The sequence below is a fragment of the Trichoplusia ni genome, chromosome 1, assembly GCF_003590095.1.
Source record: "Trichoplusia ni isolate ovarian cell line Hi5 chromosome 1, tn1, whole genome shotgun sequence".
Lineage (NCBI taxonomy): Eukaryota > Metazoa > Arthropoda > Insecta > Lepidoptera > Noctuidae > Trichoplusia > Trichoplusia ni.
In genome coordinates this window covers 15266242-15293028 of record NC_039478.1, presented here as the reverse complement: position 1 = coordinate 15293028, position 26787 = coordinate 15266242, and the positions used below count along the sequence as shown (strand labels likewise).

Here is a 26787-nt window from a genome sequence, read left to right as displayed (position 1 = left end):
TTAGATGAATAGAATATTGAAAACGATTAGTGTACTGACGAAGCAAGGGATTTTACGTCTGAGTTAAAAATAATATTGATAGTGACGAGTATTTCGATGGCAGACTGTTTTCAAATTCAACTCGATCTCGTCGATCTAAATTTAGAATGACAGCTGACCGGGAGTACCAAAGATTGTCAATTGTCAAATTTTTTTTTTTTTTTTTATAATAACTATCGTGAGACTGATTCATTATTAAATGATGTAACGGTTTACTCACGCGTATTTATCGGGGTAGCCCGACTAGTTTCGGACACAACCGGAGTCCTTAATTATGAGCAGACGCGGCGGGATCGCGAGTCGAACTGGTAAAAAAATATTTTTACTAAAAACATGAAATGAAAACACTTATACTATAAGTAGGATATCATCATCACTTTTAAATATATCTTTTATAAAGCTCTCCTCGACATTTCCTATCTGACTTCCTTGAAAAGAAATGTCAAGACAAACCCAGGGGAACAAAAAGATGGTCTATTTACGTTTTCATATTTAAGAAGTGATAATATTTTGGATGATACTTTTTTATGGTCTGGCATAGTACCTAGGAGCAATACAATAATGAGATAACTAGTATTTGTGTGATGATGATATGGTTACAAATAAACAAAATAAAATATTTTGTATTTATACGTTTTGCCCTATAAGTCAAAAGTTCGACTCGCGACTCCACTGAATTTCGATCCAAGATTCCAGTTGGATCCGAAACTTGTCGGGCGATCCAAAAAATACGGTTAAATAAACTATTTCCACATAAGTGTGACAAACAACTCATCCTTACAAAAGCTACTACAAAAATAATCCCAACAACATTTCAAAACCAATAAAACTTTAATCAAAATCACTCCGAACTATTCGAAAAACGTTACTAAAAACAATCGGGTCCGTCATGAAAATTCCCAAAACAGTCATTAAGTATTAATAGTTCGTGACAATCGTTTGAAATTCAGTCATGTTGATCGCTTGAATGCGGAAGCGACTATTTTTAGGGACACGTCTCTATCAAAGGGCGTAGACATTGTTACATAGCATGAAAGTAGAAAACGAACCAAAAGCTTCAAATGTACTGGAATGACGTTCCTTTTCGACATGTGACTTTGACTTGTCAGTATTAAACACTTGAAAGATTCGTCGAGGTAGACGAGTAAAAATGTTTATACGGATAGCCGAGTGGTTGAGGTCATCACGCCAAACCCACTTTGCGCGACGTGTCACGGGTTCGATCCCCGCGTTGGACAAGTATTTGTGTTATCCACGAATGCTTGTTCTGAGTCTGGGTGTCCTTGTGCATGAAAATAGTATGTTTGTGAAACACCCCGCGACACAAGGATTAAATTCCTTAGTGCGGGAGTCGATTTAAAAAATAGAAAAAAAGATGATGAAGAATGTTTCTTAGTTTTAATGATTGTCACTTGCCTTGTATGAAAGTTGGCACAGTTTTTAGGGGTAACGTACTCAAACGGTAAAACGGAACTTCTTTCTGTCCTTCAATCCGTCACCAGTCTGTATCCCCTAATACCAAAACAGTTGTTTTTTTCAATTTTTCTACGTATGTACGTATAGACTAACACAAGTTTTACCAACTCAGTATGGATAATTCAATTAGTATATAAATGATTGACTAAATAGTTAATACAAATTACAATTATACTTAAAACCTTTCTTACATTTTACATGAAATATTAAAACGTCAGTAAGCTTTCATCACACTATTTCTTATGCAATTTTCTTGACGTTTTCGTTATGAAAAAAGTCACATTAATTTGCAACTGCGTGCATTACTTCATACTACCTTATTAGCAACAGTTAAGTTTCACAACGACATCCTACTAATATTATAAGTTTGTATGGATGTATGTTCGTTTCTCGCAAGAGTCACTAAACGGATTTAGACGAAACTTGGTGCGCAGATAGTTTCCAACCAGAATTTACATTCCTTTCCTACTAATATTATAAATGCGAAAGTAACTCTGTCTGTCTGTCTGTCTGTTACGCTTTCACGGCTAAACCACTGAACTGATTTTAATTAAATTTGGTACAGAGATAGAGTTGACCTTGAGAAAGAACATAGGATAGTTTTTATCCCGGACTTTCGAAGAGTTCTCTTGGAAACGCGATATAACTGACATCGACCCGGGCGGAAAGCTAGTATAGAATAGTTCATACCGATTTTATGGTAGCGTGAGATTTTCTATTTTCAACAGCTAGTTTATAATTATAATTAACAAAAGAAATACCACAAGTGGGTGTTTACACAAAAAATCCTTTTTATACTTATTCAATCTTTTATTTTAAAATTGCTCTTGATCAAGGGAATTTTTCTAGAAAAATACAAGGTTTTGCAAGGAGAAGCCTAGCACAATTCATGTCTAGAAAGTTTACGTGAAACTTTGTTTTCTTGGTAATTTATTATTTTAAGAGTTCTTTGTTTAAGGGAGTTGTGGATGGAGCGTTTTCGCGTTTTCGCGAAATACTGACGGCTGACTAGGTTCATATAAATATTGCTACTGAGTATTTGTTGAATATTAATCACATTAATATTATTAATGCGAAAGTATGTGAAAATGACGATTTCGATGAAGTTTGGATGAACTGATAGGCTACTTTTATCCGACTTCGTTAAGAAATCTAATGTTTATGCAGCTATTACCGAAACCCACTGGAGACTAGCTAGTCGACTAACAGACGCTTTTTTGGCGATGTGTTAACAAGCTTAGTAATTAATAATAATATCACATTCCGCAAGTTACACATAGTAATGTCTAATCTCAAATTATGATAAACTTGTATTATGAGTACTGGTTAACTGATAAACATACTTTCATATTTGTAAGTACACACGTATTAATGGGGATTTGATTCGATCATATGATCTCCAGTATAGTATTCAGAGACACTAACTACTGACCAACATTACATTTAAAACAGGAATAAAGAGGTTTAGCTTAAATAGCTTTTATAAAACATATTACAACAAACATTGAACGTGCAGCCACCCTAAAACTATACTCAGATAAGCTTTCAGAGAATTCAGTTAGCTACGGATCATAAACCACGTTAGTCTTAAAACTGTTTGGTGTTTACCACAAGTTTACATTTGCTAACTTATGTTTTAGACATAAAAGTTTTTATGTCTCGCCAGTACTTAGCCTTATTATCTTGAGCGCATTTCGCAAAATATTGTCAACAGACGTAACTTAAATAAGTAGGGAGTAAAACGTGTTCAATTGTTTATTTTTGAATGTTCCACTTTAGGATAAAGATTCATTTTCTCTTCAATTTTATTGTTGTCCAAAATTCTGAAGAGAATTTAGTTTCTTCCCGCCCTTTGCTTCTTATAATTGCCTCGATTTTGGAAATTGTTATAATTTTGGAAAGATATAATAATCTTTAAAGATATACAAAACAAAAAACGTTCAAGAACTGTACTTCAAAAGTCGTGATTGCTAATAGATAATCGTAAACTATAAAAGAAACTCTGATTTCGTAAAGTGTTTTCTGGGGATGTGTTGTAATCCCAGAATATTTATTAATTTCATAATAACGTATTTAGAAGTGTTTATTAGTGGCTTATAACAGAACAAAGGTAATGGTGTAATATGAATGACGATTTGAGCGAAGCGTGGGCATAAAAATAATGGCTTTGATAATTATGCTTTTAGATTACGTAACCTTTGCAAGACCTTCATAAGCTCACAAATAGGTTTATGTGGATTTCTAATACCTACATTTAAGACAATTTCAAAAACATCACATCCTTTTTTGTAACAGTTACCCGGGTAGGTATATACATTCTTGAATGCCCTGCAGAATAAGGCTTTCGAATAAAGTAGTACTTTCTAATAAGCATGTTTGTTACTTCTTTACGCCTAAACTGCTGCACAGATTTTAATGAAATTCGTCATGGAGTCACATGGCACCTTGATTTAACAGAGAATAAAGTAGTATAGTGTATTTTGGTATCTGCCACATTAGCTTTCAAAGCTGACTCTTACGGTAGAGAAAGCGAGACTGCACATCAATCTTTCTGACGTCACTATTCCACAATGGCAACAATACTCTTTAAAAACTTAAAGTACATGCACTGACCTAAATTTATCATAAAAATATTTCAGTTTTTTTTTGTTCTTGTCATCAAAGATACAGAAAACATGCAGACAGGAAATAACTGGCGCCACCAAGTAACATGACTGTACAAACTGGTTTAGATAAATAAATAATTCAAAGAGTTAATTAGGTGTTCGGTAGAAAGAAGGTTAATAACATGTATGGTATAAATACTGTATTTTTATGACAGTCCAGTGACAGTTGAGCTTTTGATGTTCCGATAGATGCCGCGATATTGGTGAATAGAGTATATTAAGTTGCAGTATTTTGCTGTTGATGTTCGGTCACTTGAAAATTCATTTCAATTTGGCTTTGTAATGTATATACGAACATATTTTACGATCATGTGCACTATAAAAAAAAACCTTATTCAAGCATTTCTGTGATCTACGAATGCTTTTTCTAAGCCTGGGTGTCTTTGTGCATGTTACTTGAAAGTTTGTGAAATGCTCGTCACACAAGAGTTAAATTAAGTAATCCAAAAGGACTAGCAGCTTCTTTTTGTTATATAGATTATTTCTGGTGTAGAAAAAACATAACATAAGAAAAAAAAACTGTTAGGGGTCGACTAACCGTCGTTCAGGAATATCAAAAATAGATAGAAGCTGATCCTCAGACCTAATAAATATGGATTAAAATTTCATAAATATCGGTCACGAGAACTTTACATAAAAATGGAAATAAAAAAAATAATTTCTATTTGTGTTTTTTAATTCACTGACTTTGAAACTTTAAGTTTTTCAATGCTCCAATTTAAAAGGCAAACTTTAAAAGCAAGCAGACCAAGAACAGCTCCATTTATCATTTAGTTAGAATATTTATGTGATTAATGCTTTACATAGTGTAATTTATTCGTAATATAAATCAATTACTGTTGTACTAGAATCTTAATTGACATTTAAATATTGAACTAAAAATGACAAGTATGTAAATTAATGTTACCTAGCATTGATTTATTGCAAATTTTATTCTAACCTACATATTTAAACGAAATCTGGGGGCACGGCCGTGCCCCCACCAAGTCGGTCAAAATAGCGTCACGGCCATACCATCCTTTTCTCGAAGCAATTCAGACCATTTTCGACCCCCTGTAATTTCGTTGTGGATGCATATTTACAAAAATACCTTTAAAAATGTTTATATGACACCTTTACAAATTTTTAAGACACTATATTAGTCAATCATGACCCTAACTAAAAAAGGAAAAAGCCATCACACTTAACTAACTCTATTTTTATTTGTTACAGATATCATCGAGCTCTCCTAAAACCCGAAAAACGATAAATCATCAACTAAAGAGCATCTAAAATAAAACCCAAAAGCTATGGCAATCATCTCAAAAATGTGTGCGACGAAAATAGACAATGTTCCTACGTAGGGAAGGCTGAAACTTCCGTTAAAATGTGAATGTCTAATAATAAAACCCGGATATCCTTATGTTGGTCGGATAATAGTATTCAGTGTTTTGTGGCGGTTATAATGATGTTGGATGTTAGTTTTAGATTAAGACTTACGAGTAGGGGAGTATCACCATTGTTCCTTTTGCTCCGGACTCAAAATGTGTTAGTGCTTGGTTTTTGTACAGTGTTATTTGGTGTTTTTGGTGTGTGCGGTGGTTATCAGGAGCAGAAGTTCGCTATGGAGCCGCAGGACCAGGTAATTATGAACTTTTCACTAAATTCTTTCCAAATCCTCGATGAAATGAAAAATGTTTTCTGACACTGTCAGACTTAAGTAGCTCGTAGAGACAAAGATATATCAAGTAACGTGATTAGGTTAAGTATCATTGAAAACGAAAACGAATATAACAAAACGTGTTCATTATTTGCCAAATTATAAGGTTTCCTGTAAGTTATTTTGCTTTCACCCAGAATAGTAAAATAAAGTAGGTAAAGAATAATTTTAATAGCCTAATTGGTAATGGCTATGGTAACTATACAATATTTCACGCCGTACTTACCGTTTAAGTAGAAGCAGGTTTAATATCCCGTAGTGCCGGTTTTTATTGGTATATAATATACCTGTTACAACCAGATAGAGTGGGAGCATATATATACATCGCTGTGAAAAAGATATAGATTAGAAATTATATTAAAAAGAATGTAACAAGATTCTACCAGTAAATAACGAGAATAGCTCTTACAATAATGTCTCAAGAAATAACAACTACATACGTACATCCTTTCGTAAAAGTCGGTCGGTACCTTTGGTCTACAGTAAAAGGCCAAATCACAGACCACACTGCTAGCAACACGGATGTATTTGAAACAGGAAATGAGACGAAAATTACAGTCGCCACTTTAAAACGGACACATGTCATTAGTTGCGACCCAAGACTGGTAAATTTCTGAAACGAATTCGATGTCTTTATAGAAACGAAAGTTTTCGATGATAATATTACTGTAAAAGATGTACATCGAAAAATAACATCAAATAATTTCATATTGATAGATGCTTAAGCAGAAACTGAAATCAATATTAAAAATAATGACGTCAAAATAAAATGGTAGAAGGAAAGATTATAATAAATTAAAATACAGGAAACAATTAGTACCAAATCAAAAACAGAATTCTGGGAAGCAATATCTAGATGATTTCAAATTAAGGAATAGGATCAAATTAAAATACGGAGAATTCGATTCGAAATAACAACAAGCCATACAAAAATATGTTTTAAGTTTATTAGTAAAAGATTCCAAATCAAAGCAAACATTAATTGGATTTTATTCTGTTTATTCGTTGCCGGTTGCACTGCTTTTGTTTATATTGTTACGTAGAAGCAAAGCCCAAAAGCCTTGTAACTAGCTCAGATTAATTTATCCTAAAGTAAATTTGTACTTGGAATTTATCTACGTAATCATGTTTAGTATCTCAGGTTAAACATTTACTTAATTATTTGTCTGAAAAGCGAGTCGGGAGCCCGAGGGGTTGTTCCACGGAGATACGAGGCGAAGGTTTAAACCCGTTGCTTTTCTTATAGATACGATTTAAATCTCGCAATTTGTTACTATTTGGTGTATCTCATGACGGGTTTCTTCGGTTAGACCTCACGGTTGAGCTCTAAGTTATTCAATCTGATCAGACCACAAGCATTCCAAGGGTTAGTTTCAATCCTTCTCCAAATTTATGAATTCTTAATGTATGGTATTCTGTGTTAAGTTGTGGAAAAGAATTATAGAACTAATGTTATATGATTTTGAAAAAGATAGAGTTTGCTTGGAAACGATTATACAAATTCCACATTTGAAAAATGGTTTGACATTACTCCGTCGAAGATCCAGCTTTTTGTATTATATTCCCCCATATTAATCCATGTTTATCTCCTCTTACGTTTAAGTCATCTATTTCAGTTATTACGTAACGTATGTGAACGGTACCTACGTGAGTTATACGTGTAATTTATAAAATATTTATCACAATCAGCCATACAATCGAATGTCGTTCAGTCGTGCAATGATTCAAGCTCAAAATAGGCATAGCTAAAGGGGCCTATTCATTTCGCTCCATGGGAAAAGAGACGCGTCACTGACAGTGATGTATGACACTCTTTGGGGATCACGATATGTTTAAACGGGACACATCGGAAGTGATGTACATTCTTGTCATATTTCCAATTGTAACTGTTGATATTTTTAGGCGCTATTACGGGAAGTTCCGGGCGATATTTTATGTTGCGTTTGAGAATTGAATTTTGTAATTTTTTAAGGTTGTAATAGTATTTCTGATCAGGCTATCCATTGAGGATGGAGTTGATATGAGATCTAAATGGGTGAAAAGTTCAATGGTTAGTCCGGAAATTTATTTACAATATAAGATACGATTTTTTCTTATATCTTTGGAAAATATATTTTAGCTGAAGGTCCGACCTGGTTAGTTTTCTACCAGTAGGTACCTAAGTCAAATTTTCGGAATCGACGTTTTTTAACAATATTGAGCTATTTTTTTAATATCCTTTTCTCCTCCTTTTTATTAAACCGATTTGAGATTATTATGTAATCCTAGCTCCTGAACCAAATCTTATCCAAAATATAACTCATTAGGTAAAAGTTTCATTAGTACCTAAATTATGATACAATAAATTATGTACCATGATACTACGATGCTACGCACCCTCGCACCCTTATAAATAAAGTCAGCAACAAAACCACACAATATCCCGATGAAGTACATCACTAAATATTTCATCCGTCAGGAAGTATTTTAACGAAACTTTCTCCCCACTTCATTAACAATGAAGACCATGTTTTTCCGGGTGTATAATATTCGTTTTAGGCTAATATCCATCAAGGGGATTAGGGGATAGTGAGATATCCCACTATTATGGTTTTGTAATCGTGTTAGGGCGATTCTCCCCTCACTTTCCCATAACTCTCACCAGCTATTTCGGTAAAACATCTATCCCGGAAACTTAGATAAGTTGTTTACAAATTGGTATTTTCTTATCATTGTGTTGTCGACGTTGACGTCTCTTCGAAAGTTTATGTAATTTATTAAACGGTTCGGAATTGTATAGAGTAATGTAACTTAGAAAGTTTGATGATATTGCACTTATGAGATTGCTGATGCGTATGAACTCAAGTAATAAGATATATGTGAAATATGTGCCCTAACGGAGATATTATTACGAACTTTTTTACAATGAAAGTCACTATGATTCTACCAAGAAAATATATCAATAAACCTCTCTCCAAAAGGTAGCATGTACACACAGTAGCATGTACAGATGGGCATTAAATAAACATAATAACTAGAACTAACAAATAATTCCTGTTTAATTACCCTTTATTTAAAGTCATAAGCCGCGACTTAAGGTAATAACAGTATCATCTTCTCGGCCTTATGAGAGAGTCTGTTTTCTTTAGTCCATAAACCCTTCATTACTGGTCATTACTATGACATTTCACAAACGTAGAAAACGCCTACAGCGGCCGTATACTTTTCTAATGGCCATAATATTGTTAATTGAGCATTAGTCCGGGCAACGTTAACGGGTGTAAGACGCCTACCTGGGTGGTCCAGCCCGTAATTAAAGGCTACAAATCCTTAAACTCAAGTTATTAAAACCTCCATGGGTGCATTTGTTTTTGTCGGATTGAAATATAGGACTAAGAGCTGGGTCGGGAAATATCAGTTTTGTATTTGTTGACTTCCCTCGGGTTATAACAAAAACATTGTGATATCTGTAAAGGGGGTTAAAATTGTCAAATTCTTCAGATACTCAATTTTTTATTAGTGTTCCTAGACGAAAATCTCTGATAGGATATCATAAATCATTGTTTATTGTTCACAAAATTATTTAGTCGCTTAAAATTGGCAAAGCTCTTTCTGACCTTGGAGAGATTGAAATCTTTAAACCTTTTGGAATATACCCAAGTATGAAATTTCCTTGTCGACTATAAATGGTAAATTGTTTAGATATGACTTGGCCACTATCACAGTTTTACTACTGTTATTAAAGTTACCGACCAGGACTGTTAGACTAGTTAAATTCCTCCAATCGCTAAAAACTGATTGAATCGGTCCAAGCTATTGAACCGACAAATCCCAGTCACGTCACTTTTCGAAGGAAAGGAACGTGAAGGAAAATTATTTCTATAGGCCCTCAATACAGGGAACGAATAAAATAACTGTGTTTACAAGCTCTGTCGAACTGTAATCAAACCCTGCAAGTTGTATTTGATCACTATCCAGTTTTCGGTTGAGCTGAAATTCTTATGTATCTTATTATGTCATAACGGAGCTGATCTGATGTTGTAGCTGGAAGGTCATAGGAGCTGCGCTAGAAAACACCACTGTGTAAAGATTTCGAATACTTTTATTCCGAAGCAAAAATCAATCTAAACGCTTGTTTTTCTAAAATCTGGTTTGTTGTTGAAACAAAGAGTCCTGTACCACAGGATATTTGTATTATTATAAATGTTCAAAGCCATTAGATAAAAATTAAGAGGAAATAAGTACAATGACATCAGTGGTCATGTCCTGAGAAAGTTTTTATAATCTGTTCCCAGCTATCCCTCAACTTGACCTTTCAATAGCGTATCACTCGACGCCATTATTTTAGAGAACGCGTGGCTTAAGAGCTGTGATTATACCATATTGAGTTGTAATATATGAACGTTATTGTTTTAATCGCGTTTATAAGTTTGTTTTGGTACAAAGAGTTTTTAAGTAAACGACAAGTAAGATAGGGGAAACGTGTACATGTGTGTTGAATGTAGAATGTATACAAATATAGCGTGTTGAAGTAATGAAAAGAAATTAAGAGTTTGATCTACTACACATACATTTTCTGGAAATATTAGCGTGTATTAAACCAAATAAAAGTAAGAGAAAATCTTAAGTGCCCTTTTCAAGCTCGGCAATGCAGCGTCAAGGATATACTGTGCCATTTCGCTTTCAGAGTAGATAATGCAAGAAAGTATTATTGCCAAGTACTTGCTTCATGTATTAAGGCTAAAATATGGCAAGAAAGTCTTCACCTTAAATCCCTCGGGCATTCGTCAGCTCACAGTTGTCGTTTGCACTCGACTTGGCACGAAAAGACATTCGTGTTTATTTTTTTTTGGAGAATGCTTACGTTGCTCTCGTCTACTGAAAATATTATAACAAAATATGAGATAAAATCAAGCTTTTTGTTAAAATATTCTTGAGTAAAGAGAAGAGATTCTGGTTTATGATTACAGTGAATTTGTCCCGTACAAGTGATCCTTATTATTTTAATAAATTTTTGATATACCTAGTGAAGGCTCGTAAACTGTAGCTGGAAAGTTTAGCTAATTTGTCCCTAGAATCTTCAGTTTCCTAATTTTTAAATCTACGTATGTGTAAGGAACATTTCTTATGTATAAGCATTATTTTCCTTAGTATGTTAATTAGTAAGTTTATATAAATCACAGTATGTATGTATAATTAGGATTAATATACATGATTATTTTGTGACTTGTTTAGTTTTTTTTAGGTCCACCAACCTCTTGAAATATCTGCATTACTTTTTGGTTGACTGGTAGAGAATGCCTCAGGCATTAAGTCCGAACTGGTACATTTTGAATGTATAAATAGTGTAAATAAATGAATATGAGAAATAGAAGTAGAATTATGATGAGGCATGATGGCATTAAAAATATCATTAATTGATTCTCACGTTTTACTACTATTTACCCGACACGTGGCTACTTTTCGTATAATACACACACACACATACATATAACGGCTTACTTGGTAATACTTATAAGGCTTCTATTTATATTTAATGAGTTTTCGCAAATGTGATCCTTTTGTGGCTTCATTTACTGAATAGGGGTAAATTGTGTGTGAAAATAGTAAAGTAACATCGAACAAAGTAAATCTTTTACTGAATGTAATTATTTAAGTTTAATAAAATTTATTTCTTTAAATTACAAAATGTTTGAAGAGATTTTACATTTCTAATTATTTGCAGTAAAATACTAATTCTCAGAAACAACTTCAAAAGTTTCATTAAACATAAATGAACAGGCGAATGTTGATTAAATTCTCTTTTGTAATTACATCTATTCATTTTGTAAATCGAATGCTTCGTAGAAATTACTAAAACACCTGTGCAAATGCATTTGGAGGGGAGGCGAGGCAATTTGTCAATAATAATTTATAGGGCCTACCAACACCTTAAGAAGTAATTTCATTGAAGTTGTTGAAGCGAGATGCCACTCTACGCCATGAAGTATGCTCTCCCTCTTCCACTTGGTTTAATATTACTTTATATGTTTTATTGGTAGGTTTGAGCAATTTGTATTAGGGTGAGTGTAATCGATAAGAGTTATGTTTCATTAAAACGTTTGTTTTCCGAGGTAATAAAATACAGACGTTGAACGTCAAATCATTTATAAACGTTGATAAAATTGTGATACGTTTATATCATAACACATTGACAGGTACGTAAGTAATGAGCTCGGTTTTATAAACTGTTTTTAAATGTTCTGTAGTTTTTATGACGTAAGTGACCTACAATTTTCGTTTTTCGGTAGTGAATGGGTGGATTTTTTAAGTTATTGAATTTCTAAAAAAAAAACAATATTTTCCTATTAACAGTATTGTCCACAAACTTTTTTGAAATTCACCAAGGAGTCTTTATTACAAAAGTATATATATCACGGAAGACTTATTAAGTACAGCTATGCTAGCAACTCAGGGCATTATTTCTTGTATATACATTTTTAATAGATCTATATACTACATCTGTTTTTTTCATATCAAAAGAATCGTTGTTAAAGATGTTCCAAATAAAACATAAAAGTAAAAGGAAATCGATACTTAGTGCTACTTAGAAGCGTGCGATTACACCGGAAATCCGCGACTGTGTACAAACTCGTTCTTTAGCAAAGAAATCCCCGGTTCTAATGATTGAATGACAGTTGCGATGGGTGCAAACTCGAATGAAATCGATGCAATCAGCTCGCTTGTTAACATGAATCATATGCATTGAATTATAAATAGCTGTTTTTATTTCCATTCTGTGCACTTGGGTTGGGCATTAAATAATTATTTAATTTAATTTCGCTTTAAAAGCGTAATTCATTTTTTTTAATCCTAGTTACTAGTCATGGAACTTTTTGATTTCATCATTTGCTTCCATTTGTTATTGAGAGCATTGCAAGTCAATTCGTCGTCTTAATTTCATTACAATAAATGGTGGTCGATTTTTTTGACAGAAACACATAACCACGAGTTTGAAAAACTTAAACGTTGTTATTAAATATTCCCGTAGAACGCAAAAATATTTAAAACTTTAAACCTAGTATAACCCTATGAGATAATTGAGTGATCTTATTTGGTGTCAGATTATAATTATCATTATTGAAATTATATTAATCTGGTCCGAAGGGCCGTAATACTGACAAGACCTTGATAATTAGTGCACGACGGACTCACTGTGCACTAATAAGCAAGTGCAAGCCGCGGGCTGCGCAGACCCTGGCACGGAAAGTCGCTGCGATGAAGAATGGCTCTGAAGTTACTAGGGTTGTCAAGGTTCATACGTTTAGTTTACATGATTATTGTCAAATGAAATAAGTAAAGCTTAAATAGGATAATAATAATATCATGACTGATTTGCGGCCGCAGTGGCTGGTGTGGCAAGATACCAGCCAGCTGCGCAGGACGTGTTATACAGTTACTCTCATAGGCCGGTGGGCCATCAATCCGACAGAAGAGAGATCAAGGACCCGAGGGTGATCATCATCTGAAACACGGAAGCTGTGTACGCAAAAAATCTAAATGTACGCTCGATCCCAAGGTCAAACTTGAGACCAGACCACTATCGCAAATCAATAAATCTCAAAGTTAGAATATATTAGTTATACCTAATACAAAAAAAGAGGATAAATAACCCTATTTGAGAACGACAATGAGCAAATCATCGAACTTAGTGTTATGCCGTCTTTGGGACCGTCAAGTAGAATGTAGAGACAGACAATTTTGAATGCCACTTGTTTTGAATTGCCACAATTTTGAACGTCTATGCTTTCGGCCATATGAATACTCGCCTGAAGTGGATGTTGTTAAAGTTGATGAAGATTTAATATAATCCAAAATGAAAGAATAAGATTGAATCAGCTCATGCTCTCCAAATATTTAAACGTTATGCCACAATAATTCTTGTGGGCACTTATGCCACAATACGCATTGTTTATAGTAAAACGTTCAGTATTTTCATAGTGTTTTATTTGATTTAGCGTAATGATGCGGTATTGGGATCTGACCTAAAACAAATCGGTTGTTATTATGAGCCATCTATTTGCAGTCTTAAAATATTATAAATAAAATTAATTTCCATAATCTGTCAACCCTGCGTAGATACCTAGTATATAAAGTCGTATTCGAGTTACACGTTGCGCGACGGATAGACGATAGTGCTTTTGGCAAGAAGGCTAGTTTATACGCTCTGCTTTGATATTGACACCTAAGGGAGCGTCTGTGCAGACTGTCTGTGCGTTTATAATCGTATATGTATGGTTTTTGGTTTTTTGTTCGAAGATAAAGTTTAACAAAAGTTAGTAGGTATACTGAAAAGCAATATTGTTTTTGAAGAAAAAATAAAATTTTATATAAATTAAATAATGAACGAGATTGGTCGAGATTGGTGTTATTGGTGGATAGGACAAGCAGGAATTTTTAAATTTAGTAGTTTGTTCTTCTAGTCTAATATCGTTTATGTATTTGTCACGCTGATGTAACTCATGAAAAGGTTACATTGCAGGTCTATATTAAGTATTCTAAACACAATTTCCACAAGATATCTAGAAATTAAAATGCAGCTGAAAATTCATGAAAAGTGGACACAACAAATTAGATTTATTTTACAAAATATTCCAGGTAGTTAGGTAGGTAGTTCCAAAAAGCGAAACGCTGTTAAACCATGAATTAGTTAACTGGTAATAGGGATGCGGAATGTATTATTTAAAAGAGAGGGTCCTACCATACGCTCGCCAAACAGCTTTATCGTTTGAGGAATAATTGATACAATGATTGCTTAGTACAGAACAGCGGGCAAGCGAGCAATTATTATCATGTAGCTGTTCGCAAACCAGTCAAGGCCTCCAAGATTCGAATCAATAAATAATTGCAAAGGAAATATCTCGCCAGCAGTATTTCTATTTGCACTTTGGCCTGTGTTTATGCAAATTACTCGCCTAGTATTTCGAGAACATTCTAGAATGGAGGTGGAAAGGGGGTTCTATGAATATTGTGTTACTGGGGTACACCCCTTTGTTATTGAATACGTTGCCATGGTAACCTAAAAGTCCCCTTTTAATTCAAGATTGGTGGAGGTAAGCTAGGTTATGTTTCGGTAATTAGATTTATTCATATGGTTGGATTGTGTGATATACTTTTATAGTGTGGGAACTATAGGGGTACGTAAATTATGTTTCAAGGAAATGGTTCTTGCGTGATAAGTAAAGATTGACTTGTAATGTATTTTATTAATAGGAATTCTAGACATGATTTATTGTATGTATGTAAATAAATATGAAAATTTTAGTTTCTAGCATTTATCAGATTTTTTTTATATCTAATATTCACACTCCTATACTAATATTTTTCTTTTGAAGTTTAAGTAGCCTTCGTCTGTCGACCCTTGATACCCTGTCACGTCTAAACTATGAACAATTTTTTGCGGATGAGACTATTACCCCAAGGGAAAAAAATAAATATTTGAGAATTACATTGGGTTTTAACAAAAATTGTCTATGAAGAAAGAGCGAATATTTTAAACAATCGATAAAAAATCAGAATCACCATGACAGTTATATTTTTTTTAAACTTAGACAATAGACTATTAAGAGGCTAACAATACACTATTCTAATATCGTAATATCAAAAGTCAGATACAGCTATTAAATCATACATATACCTACGTTAGGTTATCTCATAATAGAGAATATGATGACAGGGCATTTTGTGCCCACTAGTGCCACCTGTCGCCTCTTGTATTTCGCTGACTCAAAGCTTCGGACCCGAACGGTTAGGTCGATACGACTTATGTAAGACCTAGTAGGCTAGGTACAGTGACCTAGCTGAATTTAATGAGTAGGCACCTGAGTTTGAGTAGGTATATGTATGTGTCATGTTTAAGCAACCTTTTCAACCGACCTTTTAAAAAGGTTTGTTGCCTCAGAATTTAGGATTGGATGAACTGATTTCGTTGATTACTTTTTCATTTTACGTGAAATAGGTGTCATTTGGTCCTATAATAATTTCAGCATGTTTAGCTCAGTAACTTTTATTTGAAGTAGGTTGCATGTTGTCAAAACAATATCTATTTTCTCTTGTTTCAGCCACTTTACGTATGGTCTATGATGTCTATGTAAAACACTAGTGATTTCAATATTCACGGCTTTTTATAGAAATGTAACTGAAATCAAAGGTAAACCGTTCAAAGTCAGTTACATTTGTATTACATTTTGACCACGGATGTGAAAATTTAAGTCATTTTGTAGTAAATGAAAAAACATGATGAGTAGACAAATTTGTTTCCCGAGAGAGCGTCAGTACAGTAATCGGCGGAAAGTGTGTTACAGATCCGAATTATTGTAGAGACACCATGATATACTTTAAATGTTGGATTGTAATTAATTTCGTAGAAGTTTTTGGTCCCTATAAAATCAAGGCTTAGTAAAAGTAGAAAAAAATCGGTGTACCGGATTCACCCGCTCTTAAATTTTTCTCGGGCGAATCGACCCATAAAATAAATTTAAAATTGTCGATTCACCAGATTCGGACAAATCAAATTAGGGTCAATCGGTTTCTAAGCCAAAATCTAAGAAAGCAGCCCGAAGCTTTCAAGTAGCTCATGTTAGTAATAATATTTCTAAAAATAAAAGACAAGATTCAAAATTCAACATATCTGTTAAAAGAAGTTCTACTGCTAGAGCAAGATGGCCACCCTACTGGTCCATAGTGGGTGGTCTACCTACACCAGTGATGTCAAATGTCAGTATTTGAGAGTTTGAAATTGTATCTCACTCTAATTACACGCATGTCATGAATATCGAGACCTATTTGGAACAGTAGGTGTCAGTTATGAATTATAATTATTTGTAGATATCTATTATGTTCTGCTGATGCATTGTTTTAAGTTACTGTTACAAAACATAGAGACGAAACGACAATATGCATTCAAAATAAACGAGTCATCAACATCATCTATAAGTCTGTTTGGCTAGCTTTCATCTAAGTTAACACATTGGTTTATTCCCACCCGCTCTCCGATTTTGTTTCCTAGCACTCTAAACTTCTTTAAACATGGTTCCTAAAGTTTTAAAAAGTTAAAACTTATGAAGTTTCTTGCTGTTTTTTTGCCATTTTAATGACAAATAGAACTTTGCAAATCGATTCATTATGGCGTTTTGAAACTGCGGCCTGCTTGAAATAAAACCTTTTTGATTTTTGATCATTCAGCACAAAACAACTGATAAATCAAATCCAAGATAATCAAACTCAGAACACGACAAACAACCTTGACCTATCCCATTACTCGCTCTAAATCCCAGACACATTACTGGGAACGATTTTGTTTACGATAAACACGAGACTAAACAACGAACGTATAAATCCATGGATACTTACTCCGGTTCCGAGAAAACGTTAAAGAATTGTATTACCTATTTACTTTAGAAGAAAATCTCAAAACCTCTTTAATGTACGAGTAGGTACTGGGATATTTGTTTATTAAGAGATGAGCCTAATGATTACGTTATTTACAAAATTGAAATACAAAATAAAATATTTTAATTGCTTTTGAAAATATTTATTTTACCTTGATAAATGATAACTGAATATTTTATCTTAAAGAGCACCAAAGTAAGTAGACAGATAATATTGAAGTTGACTCCACAATCACCATTCCTGTCTTTGCTAACAAATTACAGAATTCCAATACAAATACAACTTGTAGTTCAACAACTGCTTGAAAGTAATTTAGAAAATTTGGAATCAGAGAGTTCTCTGCTCTTTATATTAAATAACTTTCGGAGTTGAGCTTCGAATCTCTGGTTATCAATAGGACTTTTAAAGTCAAGTTAAAGGGTTCAAAGTTAAAGTAATTTACCAAAACATTTGTACATATAGTGGTTTCTTAGGTTTACGCGAATGTTAGACATTGAAATGAAACTACTTTTACGGATTTTATCGCGGTTCAATTTTAGATTTTAGTTCCCGACGTTTCGAAACCTTTGCAGGTATCATGGTCGAAACGTCGGGAACTAAAATCTAAAATTAAACCGCGATAAAATCCGTAAAAGTAGTTTCATTTGTAAATATTTTTTGAAATTTCGCACTTCATGTATGTATGTAATAAATCTATGCTGCTGGTAGAAGGGTAAAAAGCTACCAATATTAATTTTTAAAGCAAGATGGGGTGAGATCACATACAGTGCATGCTCATATAATAATAAATACTTTAATATACATTTGCAAATTGCTTACAGACTGCCATAGCAGAGTCGGCATGCGTATGTGTAGGGTGAATACCCATTACCAAATCGTGACCAAATCTAAAATAAATGAAATTCATCCTACTGTAATACGTCCGGATGAATTTTGGCAGATTGTAAAATAAATCAACGGTATGAATTTTTAACAGAGAGTTTTTTACCTTTTTCAGAGGGAAAAGTTTATACCGTTGTTAATCACACAGGCGAGCTGGTAACCTGGTTTTCGAAACGCAATGTGGTAAGGAAATAGGTCACCTCTACAGCTCCAATAACTTAACATTCAGCTATAAAAGAATCGAGGCTTTAGAACAAAATATGAGAACTATGTAAAGACCAAGTAATATTTTTCAAGAAAATACTTAAATAATTGGAGTACCTAAAGAGTATGAAGTACGGCCTTTGAGACTGTTTCTAAATTTAGTATAAAGGAAAATGGAAATTTTGTGTACATATAAGAGGTAAATTCTGTTCAGACTTAAGTGAACGAGTACCTGTAAACTGATTGTAAGCAAAATTTAATCTATATATACACATCTTTCAAAATATTCGATCACTGTACTGTATACTAATATTGCGCAGTTAAAAGTAAAATGTCATACTTAAAAAAAAAATGTTATTTTGTAAAGAATAAAGAAAACAGAACAAAAAGTAAAAAATATATTTCAAAATATTTAGAAGGACGTGGAATATTCTTTCTGACTCTTTAATTCCATTTTCTTCAAAAGTATTTTGAATCCTATTTAAAGTAATAATAGAATATAATGATTGCTCTATAAATATTGGTACGTTTTACCGTAACTAGAAATTGGAGTTGGTTAATGAAACATTTAAATATAAATTCTATTGTCTGCAGAGTTACAATGTGCTGTCAAATCAAATTCACGTCACTTGACATAAACTAATGTTTTTCACATAGACTTGCAGTTGTCTATTACAATGAGATTAAAGTCGAATTGCCGTCGGAAATTTAACGTATTTCTGCAATTAACATTATTTCCTTTATTTTAAAATTAAAGTAATAAAACCGTACCAGTCACAATTAAATCTCAGTAGAAACAGGCAAGGTAGGTACATACTTCAATACGAAAGGCAATTAAGGTTTATACTTCACATCACAATTAACTCCTTCAATTCAAGATACAGTAGCTAGGCGTAATTAAAAATTCCATCTACTTACTTGAGTTGTTGAGAGCTACCACGGCCTAAAGGAGGAAGACTATTGAATAGAAGTGAGATGGCGTTCTTTATGTCATAGAGCGTTGTCTCTTTTCCTCATAAAATAGTTCACCTGAAGAGGTGTTATTAGAGCTATCGAACGCAAGTTTCAAACTCTGATCTTCGCAGTTGAGAGCATCAAATTGCTTACATTTTGTTTATAGCGGCTATAAAAGACCTTCTATCCTTCTTAATGCTTAGCTTGAATGCAGAGTTCATTAGTTTGGTTTTATAGGCTAGTATTTCATGTATACGTGTTGATGTTAAGATTCAAAGGTTTATTTACGTTGAAATAGTATGAGATTTCAGCTTTAGGTTTCTATTCGGCTTGGCAAAGATTCTGATACGAAATTATATCTAGTTGTACTTCAGCTATAAATCTATTCATCATCATCATCATCATCTCCCACTGCTGGGCAGAGGCTTCCTCTTTTTCGTGCCAATTTCTACGGTCTTGTTATAAATAAATCTATTATAAGAGGTTTATTTCATTTGTTCGTTATTAACGTGAAATCAAATAACACCTAGATAGTATCCGGTATTCACGGCAATCTTCTTTTGAGTTAACTCCAATTTAAAACTTTATGACTCCGACACAATTTGTAAGTCATGGATCCCGAAACTTTCGTATCGACCCGATTCTGTCGGAGAAGTGCAATGCAAAGAGTTTGTTTTTAGTATCAATGTCTCAGCTTTGATCGTTATCGAGGTAGACTTTTAAGAGACGATTAATTTGTTTGAAAATCAGCAAATTCTGAATAGAACTCCTTGAAGCAGCTGATTGTCTATCATCACCTCTCAAAGAAATATAATTGTAGTTATGAATGAGACATGCCGCTCTATTGCATGTATTGCATTGTGTAACTTCCTCACTGCAATAATGATGCTAGAAGACTTCGTGTTCGCCCCTAGTCGGTATATTTTAATCTAACAAAGGCATTATAAATTAGCTGTGTCTTAAAACTGATTGATGCTTTATTGTTCGACCATTAATTACTTCGATTCTTTGCGGCTTATTTTGTGGTACAGTGCAAAATACACGTAAATACAGACACCCAACTATGAGCTGTCGGCCAGTAGCGGTACCCTTGAGATTTACGACCTGCTTGGTAGCTGCTCAGCCAACGCCTTGCTGTGAAACTTTATCACGGTTAACTAACCCCCACGTTACTAGGTATAATGAGAGCCTTGCGCTTGCAATCGAAAATGGTTCAGAAAGAGAAAGATTCTGGAAACAATTTTGACTCTTAGGTGTTGCGCTTAAAGTTTATATTTCTTAGGTGCAGAATAGGGATGATATTGCATTTTCATATACTTACTACTTGCGTAATTTGCAACTCTATCACACAATGTTTGTATCCCTGATAATGAGGTTACTTTTCACGCTTTTTTAAGTTACGATATTTAGGTAGTCCCTGGTGTTTTGTACTAAGTATAAGTATTACTTGATAATCATAATATATGCATATCAGGCATATATTATGATTATCAAGTAATAGTTTCAAAATAAATATTTTTATACAAACAAAAAGGCAATTATTATATCTCTCAGTGTCTAAAAAGTCGCTGTCAAAAACGGCATTTAGACAAAAAAAAAACAAAAATGCCGCAATTTAATTTCAAGTTGGATTTCAAGTATTTTTTATAAAGATGTGACACTTATTCTCGAGGGTTTGACTGCTAAAAAATCAAATCTTATTCAGTGGATAATGTTGACCAATCTTCGTCACACTAATGTCATTTGTATAAATTGATTTACATTGCGTAGGGCACTTTAAGGCTTATAATAGTGCATCGCACTCATGTAAGGGCGAAGGGTGAAAGGTTAAGGGCGCAGACGGCCGTCATTCGTGGCAGACAAGTTATCGAATTTATTCTAATACCTTCTCACTAATATTTAGATTGGGAAAGTTACGATGTTTGGATGCCTTAATGGTTGTGACGTATCGTTCTGTGGATAAACAAATAAACTGATCTGAATTGCATTTATTTAATGGCTGAATTAATCTTGATAAGGTTCAAGGGTGATTAAATATCCAGGTTTCGTTTTCGTTTTTGTTTGTTTAATGTAATTGAAAAGGGTCGGGGTCAATTTAATTTGGAATGGAGGAGATTGGTAATTGCAGTTTACTTACCGAAGATAAACTGGTATTAACTATTCACCTGCTTAGAAATGTTGTAGTGGAAAAGACATAAAACCGCTTTTCACCAGGGAGTGTAGCCTAAGATAATAAAATAGCATCGCTTCATCGATAGAAGACTGAGTAAAACTAGATAAAATCACAGTGGTCGCTGCTGAAACCACAACTTAAGAATTATTCTTTTAATCAGTACAGACACAAAACACAGACAATCGTGTTTTCTCGTAACTGGATATATTTGTGTGTATCTTTAGAAACGTCAATAAAGTTTAGCTGTTCATTTGTTTACCTTTATTGGATCACTTTCTCCGAATTGACGTTTGATGTTCACATGTTCCCATGTTTATCGATTGTCGGTAAAACAGTCGTAATGTCGGTAATGTATATACATCCATACATATTTATATCGGTATTGAAAACCACGAATTTACATGTTTTGACGTCGTTGTGAGTTGTAAACTTGTTATCTCGTGGGAACCTATGCATCTACCTTGAATGCTACAGCTTGAAAGTAGGGTATACAAGGTATTGTATAGCTATAAATTGGTGAGGTATTGGCGTGCGCTGTGTGTCGTGAATAAGACGTTAGGGCTGGTGGATACATGGCACTATCGTTTTTCTCACGAGTGTGTATACTTAGGGTCATGTTTTATACTGACAGTTTAAATGTTTAATGTAAAATAAAAGAAAAAGTGCTCTTCATTTGCATTTACTAGTAGTGAGTATATAAATAAACTGGTTAATGGTTAAATGTAATAGAGACGTTTAAAAGGGACAATTACTAAATGTAGATTGAACAACACTCTCCTGTCGGTCTAGTAGGTTTTAGCCCTGACTTCTATAAAAGACGTTGTGATTCCCACCCAGGATAAATGTTGTGTAATGAAGACGATCATTATTTTTGAAACGAGGTGTAATTTGGTTAAAATATATGTATAGCCTAGTTGTCTAGTACTCAAAATGTAAATGTTGTGGAATATTGTATTATTATAGTTTTATAAAAACACAATAAATAATTTAAACTTACGTTACTCTGAAAGACAGCTATAAACTGTACCGTATACAAACTCTGAACACAAACAAGGATCCGTCTCATGAGACGACACGTCGCCTGAAGCCTGCAAAAAATACAAATTAAAAAAGTTTTTTTTACAACACGTAGTCTGGTAGGAAGGTACGCGTCCGCCATGCCAGTGACGTAGCATTGCAGATTTACAAGTATTTGGTAAAAATGTATCTGTTTTATATTTTTATTTTATTTTATTTGGGGGAAAAAAAAACGATATTATATTACATATAATACTTATCAGTAAGTTATATAAAACAAAATCAATGTTATAACCACTACATTTTCCACATATTAACTAAGAGGTATGCTATAATTAGGACTCATTAGTTAACTAATTATTATTCACTTTCAAGAAGGCATTTTTAGCAAGACTAACAAATTAGTCAGTTACTAGAAGATATACCTATGTGAGTTTTTTAATACAATAATAACTTTACTTTAGCTTTTCTATTAAGCACAAAAATATCAATGTCTATATGAGGCGTAATAATTAAATACTTAAGCAGTAAGAAAATAGACGTTTGTTTCTTTCCATTTACTGAAGCATAATTTTGAAAATTTACCATACATTTTTTCAGCTCCTCATGTGATGTTTTTAAATAGGATTTACGATAACCATCAATTCTGAAATTGGGTAGTTGTATTATTCTGAAGACATACTTCTTTTTCAAATATTATCGCTACGGTAACACACACTTACCTTAAACTTTAATTGGACTTCAGTTAGCACGATTGTAAAAGGTTTCAAGTGCTCAACACACGTATCAAACCGATCCATATTGAAATGTTTGCGAACAGTGTCGAATAAAGTGTTAGGTGTGGAAAAATACGTAGAAATGGTTCTTGAGGTTTAAGTAATTTTAGTAGGACGTGTTTTCTATCAGAATCAGTACTTCAAGTATGTTCGGAAGATTTCTTTACAGTTAGACACTGTTTTTGCACATGTTCTTGACTGTGTACTTAGCTCCACGAAAAGTCAAGTGATAAAGTCTTTAAAGGGTTTTTATCTCGGCATGGGACAAACATTTGAGTTATCGATAAGTACTGGATCTAGGTGAGGTACTCCGTTATTAGTGACGTATATAATCCATTACACATATATCAAATCAATACAAGTTATGAAAATTCCATGTTAAGTGAGCATAGGCGAGGGAATACAATAATAAACACGGGTGATGAGATCTATTGACATCATACAACAAAATATTAGATGCGCAGTCTGCCTTGAGAAGCTGTTGTATAGTAATATTGTCCTGTGAGTTATTGTCTAGCGATTTACATTAACTGTTCGTTTCACGTCGCAGGCATAAAAGACTGAATATATTTCTAACGCTTGACCCAGTCAACAGAAATTAGTTTTACCTATGATAGATTTTATATCACGCTTTGAGGTCAAACGCAATGTCAGACCAATAATGTAATTCGCGTGACACCGTTTGTTAAAGATGGTTATTTCTGTAATTTTTTTATATTGAGACATTTGGTAATTAAAATCTTGTGCCAGTAAATTGCTTTCGTGGAATCCTTAAATGAATTCATTTGAGAGGTTTCTAAAAGGTGCTCTTAAAATACCTCTATTACGCAAAAAAATAAGTCTTTATGAAAAATAAATTAAAATTATATAGGTTACAATCTGCTCGCAGAAGCATAAAAAGGAAAGATTTTAGCCTTGAGACTTATCAAGGGACAAGTAATTAAATAAATTATTTTCGGAAAATCTATATAAAAAGCCTTCAGCTGCCTACTTAGTATTTTGTGGCGAATCTATTTTAATAAACGTTCCTTTAAAGACAACCAAATTAAACTGTCGCGGACAATTTCATGTCCAAAGCGACCGGTTGCCTTTTACATCGAAGCTGTCTGGTATCAAATTGCCAACAGTTGGTGCTTATTTTTAAACAGCACCTGCCGTATTGTGCCTTACCATAATATACGTATAACTTGTATATACATACATAGTAAGGGCATACTGGTTTGTTAATCTATAGTTTGGTCAACGCTTACAAACCTTTTATACTATTATATTGTAAAAAAAACTGACTTCTCAGGATCAAACTTAAAAACGCTACAAAAAATAAAAGCAAAACAACGCTTCTATTCTTTGTAGCATAATATTTTTAAGTCTTCCTCAATTTATGGACCAGCGAACTTTTTCTAATTACGTGCCAACATTTCACGTTCAAAATACATAACTTATTGTTGAAAAACAACAAACACATGAGAAGAATTCGAAAAAAATTTACTGCGTAAACCAGTGTAGGTGCTCACCACCTACCACTTCGCACCTTGATTTAGAAAACGATTTAACCAATATTTGACTTTGTTATTACTCGTTACCATAGCAACGTAAAGCGAAAAGGAAAAGTCGGAATTTGAGAGGAATAAACAGGTAATGTAAATAACAGTTTTCCACAATATCATGGTGTTATTCTCTTAGTAAACATCACACCAATTCCGTAATACTGCATTTTCGTTTAGTCATTGTATCCGATTGGTAGGTGGGATTTATATTTGCTGAACCCAGATTGAACTCAATAGTCAGGAGTCAGCTAATAGATAAACAATTTTGATATTGACTTTTAATACTTTATTTGAACAGTATTTTTTGTCAGACAATAGTAAATAACATTTATGTTTTCATAAGCTTAGATTTTGTCTTACTAAGTTACGTAGAAAATAAACAATTAAAAAACATGAACTTACGTAATTGCTTACATCTGTCCGCGATGCAACTCCATAAGATGAGCGATTAAGATTCTCTAAGATGTTACACTGGTGTAATTTGATAATTAACTGTACGTATAGTGTACAGCCGGTGTTTGAGTAATACAAATATGAACAGAAGACCAACAAGAAGGAACAACTTGTTTTGTTGGTGATATTAGTTTCGTCGATGATTTCAAATGAAAGAAAGAAACAAAGGAATTAAAAAAAATATATACAGCCATCCTGTGAGGTGGGCAATAACTGGAGAGCCGAAAATTGAGCTCAGTAGCGTGCACATGGGAGCCTATGTCCAGTAGTGGACTGTGACGGGCTGATGATGATGATGGTGACAGCGATCTATATTTATCTTAAATTATAAATCAAAACTATGACTTTGAACCTCTACAAAACCTTAAACCTTGAAGGTTTGTTTAAAGTCGTATAAAATATGAGTTTTAAAACTGCAAATCACATAAAAGATAAGGTACGAGTGGACCTTCTAAATATTTATTTGCGTGTAGTCAGCGTAACAGTCCAGCAGCGCGTGCGCAGCTTGCTCATATATCAAGAGCACCGGTTGTTCGCGTGCTCTACATGGAATCATGACAGATGTGTGGAACAAAAACCATATTCATTATAATTAATTTATCGGTATTATTCGTATTAGAGAATCGATTATATTTTTTCTAGCTATAAAATCAAAACTTCCATGAAATCTTGTTTTTTATAGAGCCATTAAGACTCTGAATTTCATTCCGAGAGTTTAAAAATTGTAGTTTCTGAAATGTTTTTCTAGTACTTACTAAAAACTCTATCTACCTGCCAATTTGAGACACGAAATTTTATCATGCAAAAACGTGCGTTACGAGAAAGCTATCGAAATACCTTTACTCTTTATTCGTAAAGAATAAAGTATTCTTTTGAGATGTTTATCTCACACGAGCAGACAAACATGACGTTTCCTTTCTTTCGCTGATTATGATTGATTTGTGTTGAGGATTGAAAGCCTGCCAACACCTATTAAAGTTATATTATTACGAATGCCAAAAAGAGATGGCGCTCTACGACGGGTAAGACGCTCTGTCTTTTTTCAACAGCTGCTCACTATGCGGTGTTGGTATGACCTCTGATCATTACCGTTTCCACTAAATAAAATTAATTGTTTTGGGTGTCTGGCATTATAAATGATTGTTAAAAAATAATTATAGAAACCGTTAGTTGACGAAGCGCAGGCGGTGTACAGTTAAGTCATTTAACAGTTTTTAATTGTTCGACACAGATTCGAACGATTGTTAGCTTTATATTGATTAGTTTTAATTATTAAAGATCAAGGATGTCTCGAATTAAAATGAACAAGAGTTAGAACATCCCTTTTTTTTCGTAGAAAGTTCATGAGTAAAAACAAAATAGAGTCTTGTAAATACATTATCTTGAATGCTGTGTATGTGAGTTTAGATCAAAAATGCTCCTATTAATGTAGTTACATTTTAAAATACAGGCTGTTTCCTTTATACGTTCAATTTATTTTCTTTGATGCTCC

The 26787-nt window shown here is 33.5% G+C and overlaps 1 protein-coding gene across 1 annotated transcript in view; it reads left to right on the top strand.

Annotated features, from left to right (window-relative positions):
• Positions 1-5393: 5393 nt before the first annotated feature.
• The window catches only part of LOC113496990 (uncharacterized transmembrane protein DDB_G0289901-like), a 66779-nt gene continuing 45385 nt past the window's right edge, over positions 5394-26787 (top strand). Inside the window, exon 1 of the mRNA XM_026876416.1 lies at positions 5394-5802. Within this exon, the coding sequence (XP_026732217.1) occupies positions 5554-5802 (249 nt within the window). The 5' untranslated portion in view covers positions 5394-5553. The remainder of the gene's footprint in view (positions 5803-26787) is intronic.